The sequence below is a fragment of the Triticum urartu genome, unplaced genomic scaffold (genome assembly GCF_003073215.2).
Source record: "Triticum urartu cultivar G1812 unplaced genomic scaffold, Tu2.1 TuUngrouped_contig_5208, whole genome shotgun sequence".
NCBI classification, from domain to species: Eukaryota; Viridiplantae; Streptophyta; class Magnoliopsida; order Poales; family Poaceae; genus Triticum; species Triticum urartu.
This window is the reverse complement of record NW_024115864.1, coordinates 6459-14179: the sequence shown is the minus strand read 5'-3', so window position 1 is coordinate 14179 and position 7721 is coordinate 6459. Positions and strand designations below refer to the sequence as shown.

The window sequence follows — 7721 nt, the reverse complement described above, 5'->3', positions numbered from 1 at the left end:
GGCCGCACCCCCCCTTGAGCCTTTATATACGGAGGCAGGGGCACCCAAGAAAAACACAAGTTGATCCACGTGATCATATTCTTAGTCGTGTGCGGTGCCCCCTTCCACCATAGTCCTCGATAATATTGTAGCGGTGCTTAGGCAAAGCCCTGCTGCAGTAGTACATCAAGGTCGTCACCACGTCGTCGTGCTGATGGAACTCTTCCCCGACACTTTGCTGGATCGGAGTCCGGGGATCGTCATCGAGCTGAACGTGTGCTAGAACTCGGAGGTGCCATAGTTTCGGTGCTTGATCGGTCGGGCCGTGAAGACGTACGACTACATCAACCAAACGCTTCCATTGTCGATCTACAAGGGTACGTAGATCATACTCTCCCCTCTTGTTGCTATGCATCACCATGATCTTGCATGAGCGTAGGAATTTTTTTTTGAAATTACTACGAAACCCAACAAATACATCATCCCGTGACTAACTCATAGTCATTTTCTTGCAAGGCTTATCCGTCACTATGATGTGTATTACCGAGAGGGTCCAGAGATACCTCTCCGATACTCGGAGTGACAAATCCTAATCTCAATTCACGCCTACCCAACAAAACACCTTCAGAGATACCTGTAGAGCATCTTTATAATCACCCAGTTACGTTGTGACGTTTGATAGCATACAAGGTATTCCTCCGGCATCCGGGAGTTGTATGATCTCATAGTCAAAGGAATATGTATTTGACATACATGAAAGCAGTAGCAAAAACTATACGATCAAATGCTAAGCTAATGAATGGGTCTTGTCCATCACATCATTGTCATAATGATGTGATCCTATTATCAAATGATAACTCATGTCCATGGTTATGAAACCTTAACCATCTTTGATTAACGAGCTAGTCTAGTAGAGGCTTACTAGGGACACGGTATTTGTTTATGTATTCACACATGTATTTAGGTTTCCGGTCAATACAATTCTAGCATGAATAATAAACCTTTATCATGAATAAGGAAATATAATAATAACCATTTTATTATTGCCTCTAGGGCATATTTTCATCATCCTTAAGATTACTGAATGCCAACATTTTTTCATCAAGTGTCATCATCTCACTCAGAAGTTCGTATCAATGAAGGTTCAATGTTTCCATGGAAGAATCCTCCATTGACATAATTGTTGAAACACTAGTGATAATTAGTTTACAATATGTGACTGAAGTCGGATGGGTTATGTACTTGCAAACAAGGATAACCGACCATAATGAGTTTCCACGGGCTAGGAAACCATGACTTATGTTCGGTTTCATAATTATAACCTTTCTGAAACAGATCAAACACCTCAAGTGTAGAGCAACTCTAAATATCTAGCACACTTAACTAGACTTCATCTCCCCCACAAAAGTTCAGGAACACCTCCGTAAATCTGGCATTCCATCTAAACCAGCTCCTCCAATGATGGAACCAAGATTTCTCTTACTCTTTGCATGTTGCTCAACTTCAACCTTCTAAGAAACCGAAGCATTTCCAGAGATGGAAGTATTCTCCGTTCTCCCCAATCCTCTAGATAAACTGTATGTAATGACTTAAAGAAAGAAACATTCAATACTTGAAGATGGAAAAACTTGCTCAAGACATGATGCAAAGCTAGTATGACCATCCTGAATTGTTATATACCAAAGATGTGTGTGATTTTCCGAGCTACACAGAAAAGAATTAAAATCAGGAGATATTGCATACATTTGCAGCAGACGTGATTATGTTCTTATTCAAAGACATCTTGGATGCTTTGAAGAAAAAATAGCCATATTACCCCATTAACACCAATGTCCTCAACTTTCTCACTGATACGACTATATGTTGTAAAAAGAATTTGAATTTCTCAATATGAGGTATATTCCCGGTTTGATAACCCCTCTGTATACAGAATTGGTTACTATAGGCAAATGGTGTACAATTGGCAAAATTTCATTGCAGTGCAAACCATCCAAAGCTAGACATTTTGTTCATTTCATTGCATTGTAAACTACACAGTATGAAAGTTTGTGATGGATGAGATCGATATATATGGCATCATATCTACAATGATAATCCAAACATTAGGCTCGAAGCGAGTTAAAACATATAAAATTTGTACTAAACTTTCATACTTACTTTGATTTATTATAGAAAACTATAAAGTTAACTATTATATTTTATTTAGCCATAATTAATAATAACATTTTTTGATATGAATTTCTAACATCAACCATTGAATACACCCCACACACACCATACTAAATGTAAATTGTATCATGTATGCACAAATTTTTCTGTTTTCAAATAATAGCTCTTAAAATATATGTTGGAACCCCTTAAACCCTAAAAATAGAAATGAATGAAATCTCATAGTGTCATCGATTATTATATAAAATTTGTGTAAAATTATAGTGTATGTATGTGCGTTATGGTGCATATTTTAATATCCTTAAATATCTTGAGAAATATATATAAAGCACACAATCTTACAAATATCCCAAGAGTGGTTTCTGGTATAATAGCCACACACAAATAGATTATAGTATATATTGTTTTTATGTGGAGATTAGCAACAGATGGCATGATGCTTTAGCTTTGATCAAATGTGGTTTACATGTTCATGTTGGTTCAATACTATGTTGGGCAAGTTGTGTTTGAATTGAGTTTGATATTGAAATGAGATCGATCTAATAACAAACCACATACAAAATTGGAAGTGCATTTAGTCCCTAATGATATTTTGGTGTTGATGATAATGTGGTTAGTGAGACTAATGCCGGTTATTAAGTTTATCTCAGGACATTGGTCTCTCGATGAGTTTATATGGAGTTGGTTGACCCCCCACTTCCAAAATAAAATGGGTGCCGATTCTTCCGAAGACTTGAAGGTTTTTTTTGGAGTCATAGCATAACCGTACTATTAAGAGGATTTGTTGCATAAGTATGGGGATCATCCAAAACATATATATCAAGGCATCATGTTCTTACCGCAAAGACAATGGATTAAAACCCTCCTGATATGACTTCATGAACATTTTCTAAAAGTTGTGTGAATTTTTTTCCTACACTGGATAAACATTATTAAAATTCACGATGAACATTTAAAAAATAGCTAATAAAATATATTTAGTTTCAAAATATAAAAAATACAAAAGAAACAAAAAGGAAAATTAGAGAAAGCAACTAACAATCAAATGAAGCAACGCAGTACTGCTCCGGCCCAATAGCTTGTCACTTGAGGAGAGGGAGCGGATGCTCACATTGGCAAATACAATTTGTTTTTTGAGGGATGAAAATCCTATTTGATGCCCGCACACATCGAACGGATAGGGCAACGCCCGCATGCAAGGAAAATTGGTTCGGCCCACTTTTGCATTTGCTAACCTGCTGAAGATTCTTTTAAGTTGTCCGCTGTTGTGTTTTCCCCTACTATTTCATTAGTTGCATTGCTGCAATGTTTTTTTCTTTCTATTGTGGCTTTTGTTTCATTTTTTTCATGCTGTTTCTTTTGTGATGTCATTCGGAAGTCTTTATTTTTTATTTTTTGTTGTGCATTTTGTTTCCCATTTGTTAGTTTTCGTTTTTTTCCTTCCGTCCTTTCTTACTTTTTTTGTTTTATTGCAGTTTATTTTTTAATAAACGAAAAACATTTATATTTTTATTAAACACGATGAACATTTTTTATTACATGGAGAAATTTTTAAATATAAATAGAGTTAATATTTTTAAGTACACGGTGAACATTTTTTATTTACGAGGAATTTTTTTAATATATTGTGAACATTTTTAAAACATGCGTTGAAAATTTTCAGATACATTAACCATTTTAAGTCCATGTTAAATATTTTTGAAAATACACATTCATTTTGGAGTATTTATGAAAATTAGAAAACAGCAAAAAATCGAAGAAAAATGAATACACCCAAAATAACCACTAGCTAGTGTTGCCTGGCAAATTATAGTGAATCTAAGAAGTTTTGGAGAAGCTAGGCAGTTTTAGAACACGCCCTTAGGTTGGCACGTTATTGGTCAGCCGTTTGCGCCTCACTTCAAGTGTAGCATGTCGATTTGATGCCAATTTGTGTTGAGCAAGAACTCTCACTCGAGGTGAGCAAGACATAGCCCCTCCTGAAAAAAAAACTATTTGACACGTGTTAACCATAGATATTTTTTGAGCCAATCTCGCGAAGCTTTATTAATTCGTCACAAAGTTTAACGTGTTAAGCGTAGATATTTTTTGAGCCAATCTCACGAAGCTTTATTAATTCCACAATGTTTAAGGTGTTAACCGTATATAGCGCTCTCACCTCCCCCTACGTTAGCTCTATATGGGCAGCACATGTCGGTTTTTTCTCCATCGGTTTTGGACGATTTTTCTTCTGGTATTGTATGACGGGTTTTATTCCATTTATTTTATTTCGCAAATTTGAGATTATTCAGGAATGTTTTTTAATTTCGATTTTTTTAAAGTTAGTGTACATTTTTTGATTCATTTAATTTTTTCAAACGCATGAGGTTTTTAAAAATTTGCAAACATTTTTATTTAAAAAGTCAAAGGTCAACCAACAAGCAAACTGTCTGGTTGCTGCCCTGAGAGAAATGTGCCTGGCCAGGAGCAAGCTGGACAACTGCCAGGACCCTGTTTGGTTGGTGCCTCGGCATAAGTCGACCAGCTAGCCATGAGCATTTCCGGCACGTAATTAGCGGGAGCCAGGCCACCAAAATTGAGGCCTGACTCAGGCAGAGCAATCAATGTTCGCCCCGGGCGCTCATTTTTTCAGGCAAGTTTCTCAGGTTGTGAACCAAAGAGCCCCCCAAGTACACTAGAGGGGACTCGACGAAGGAGTCCCCTAGCGCAATATCCAGGTGCCTGAATCGCTGGGAGGCGCTCCGTATGGTTGTTTTTGTTTTTTTGAGGGAAATGCGGACTTTATTAAATCTCTCATTAGAAAGTTTTACATAATCCAACGAATCTAGGAGCCAGAGATAAACGCAAGAGCATTCTTAGCTATGTTAACCTCCCTTCGTTCGTGGCAGAAATTAACATGCTCCGTCTCGTCCTGCATGGCCTGGAAGCATTTAAAAACAATTGAGGCTCCTTGATTACTGCGTTAGCACCCCTAAGCTTGGTTGTAGGAATTTAGGCCAGGTTGTATACCAAAGGTGGCCAAATGGGCCAATCCTGGTGTGCGGGCCCAATAGCCCATGTGCCCGGGCTGTGGTGGGCCTAGCCCGACACATTTTTATAATTAGGTTGTCCCAGAACTATATCAACATATCCTGATGACGTTCGAACTGAGCTTTGGAATGCGCCATCTAGATATCTTGATAACGAAGCCTCGGAAGCTGGGAGAAATTTTAACTGTATCTTTTCTTTCAGCTGTGGGCAGCAACATAAATCTAGTTCCTTCAGGGTTGGCGAATGTCGCAATATCAGAGATAGCCACTTCCCTGTTATTGAACATAATTTAATATAGAGACTTTCAAGAAATGGAAGAGCCGCATCAATTGTAGTTATCATGCCTTCATGGGTGTGCTCTGGCACAACATCTGAAGGGAAAAAAGTTGTATGCAGCACTCTATTTTCAAATTCTTTAAAGAAATGAGCAGACTTAAACCTTTTGAATGAAATAGATGTTAGGTTTGTGCACAATGATATCTCCAAGCATTTGATATACTTTAGATTATGGAATGCTAAAATTTTGCCATCATTTCATCAGAAGACTCATGCAATGATGCAAAAGTCTATTTCCCCTAAGCTTGGTTGTAGGAATTTAGGCCAGGCTATATACAAAGGTGGCCAAATTGGCCGATCCTTTTGAGCTTGCCCGATAGCCCACGTGCCCGGGCTGTGGTGGGCCTAACCCGACAAATTTTATAATTGACTCGTCCCAGAACACGGCCCTACCTAGGGCCGTGCCTGGGCCGGGAGGCTGGGAATGACACGACCTATTTACTTTTGTTAATTTTTAAATGTATATTAACCCCTAAAACAGCGCAAAATCAGGGGCTAAACATGCGATGGGCCAGCTCGTTTCCTTGATGTGCCGAGCGTGGTTGTGCCTTGCCTGGCCTGTTTAGGCCAGGCCGGCCCATCTGGTCAGGTTTGCATACATGGGCCGTTAGTCAGGGCTATACCTGGCCATACCTCGGGCTGGGCCGGGCCTAGCCAAACCCGACGCAAAAAACCCAGGCCTGGGCCCGTCCCAGCCTGGCCATCGGGCTTGTTTTATGGGCCCAAGCCCGACCCGAACACGTAAAAGCCCATCGGGCTCTGGGCCGGCCCGGCCCGACCCTCAGAAAAACGTGAACACGATGGGCCCGGGCCCGTCCCAGCCTTCAGGCTCAAAATCTAGGCCTGAGCCCGGCCCGGGGGCAGCGTCGGGCCGGGCTTCCCATGGCCAGGTATAGTCAGGGCCTACCAGATGAGCGTCGCCGACACGCATCGTCGTCCTCCGCTCTCCCGGTCTCTTGGTCCCATCCCTTCTTTCCCCGGTCGCCGCCGCCGTCGTCCTCCGCCCTCCCGTCTCCACCGCGGCGCCACTTCTTCAGGTCCCCCTCTCCCGCCCCTCTTCCTTCTAGTAGCCGCAGCCGAGCGCTCGCTTCTGGATCGGCCGTGGGTTCGCCGGGGTGGCTTTGGAATCCCACTAGATTCGGTTTTTGCGGCGGCGTGGTTTCAACGCTAATTTAAGGGTCCTTCTCGTTCCGTAGCTACACCGCGGTCGGCTGACTGAGGTTCCCTAAAGCCTGAAGCGGGCCTCCAGCTTCGGCACCAGCGGCGGCGAAGGAGGCGGACATGAAGAAGATGGAGCTTATGAAGGAGGTACTAGGGCTATCTGTCGTCCCCTGATGGATGTTTCTCTACACCTTGTGCGCCTTGCAGTCCTTTGGAGTTTGGATTTGTTTCATTCGCCGATGGTAAAAGATAGATGTAATCTGCATGTGCTATTTGGTTCAGGTAAGAGCGCACCAAGTGGCGATTGGGGAGCTCAACAACCTGCCTCCATCCAGGGTAAGCATCCCTCCTTCATCTCCAACTCCCTGACCCGGGTGAACATGAGGATGAATTAATGCATGAATGAATTTGGTATGATAGTGGTCAATTGGGCTTTTTTAGTGTGATGGGTATATAATAGTGGTAGGTAGTAACAACTGACAACTTACCACTTGTCTGACTTGTTGCAAAAACGCTCAGGCCGCGTACCAGAAGACCTGCAACATCTTCTTCCGCAAGGACATCAAATCCGCCGTCGCGTCCCAGCAGAGTACGGTCGATGCTCATTGCTCGCTTTTCTTCTTGTTGTTGTGGTTGGAATTGGTGGTGTTAATTGTTTTCTTCTTTTTCTGTGTGCTTCCTGGTGATGGTAACATGGTTCCTCCCTCTCTGATTCTTACTCAGAGCAACTTGATATCGCCAAGGCGAAGCTGCAGAAGCTAGATCAGGCATCATGAAGGTTCACTGCAGAAATTTGAAATTGCAACTTATGCTGCTTCATCCATCCACCTCGGTGAATTCTCTCTAATTAAGTGTCTTCGGAGTGCCAGTCAGCTAGGATGCAACTTATATAGATTTCTGTGTAATAATGGTGTGTTTAATAGTTACGAGTGCAAGACAAATCATTTCTTTCTGAATATGGAGACTGGATATGGGACTGTAGTCACAATAGACCCATTATGAAGGTGATGCGATGATTTGGTTGAGCTAATTAAGCTGACCTACTA

General features: G+C 41.4%; 1 protein-coding gene across 1 annotated transcript; it reads left to right on the top strand.

Moving 5' to 3' along the window:
* The first annotated feature begins 6396 nt into the window (after positions 1-6396).
* On the top strand, positions 6397-7721 carry LOC125528911. The gene is made up of 5 exons (XM_048693329.1): positions 6397-6551; positions 6711-6822; positions 6958-7011; positions 7195-7264; positions 7399-7721. Exons 2-5 carry the CDS (start codon positions 6796-6798, stop codon positions 7449-7451), a joined length of 204 nt encoding a protein of 67 aa, XP_048549286.1. The 5' UTR covers positions 6397-6551; positions 6711-6795; the 3' UTR covers positions 7452-7721.

Coding starts and splice junctions, on each gene's coding strand:
- LOC125528911 (XM_048693329.1), top strand. CDS start 6,796: ATGAAGAAGATGGAGCTTATGAAGGAG. Junction 7,012..7,194: donor ACAACCTGCCTCCATCCAGG/GTAAGCATCCCT, acceptor AAAAACGCTCAG/GCCGCGTACCAGAAGACCTG. Junction 7,265..7,398: donor CGCCGTCGCGTCCCAGCAGA/GTACGGTCGATG, acceptor ATTCTTACTCAG/AGCAACTTGATATCGCCAAG.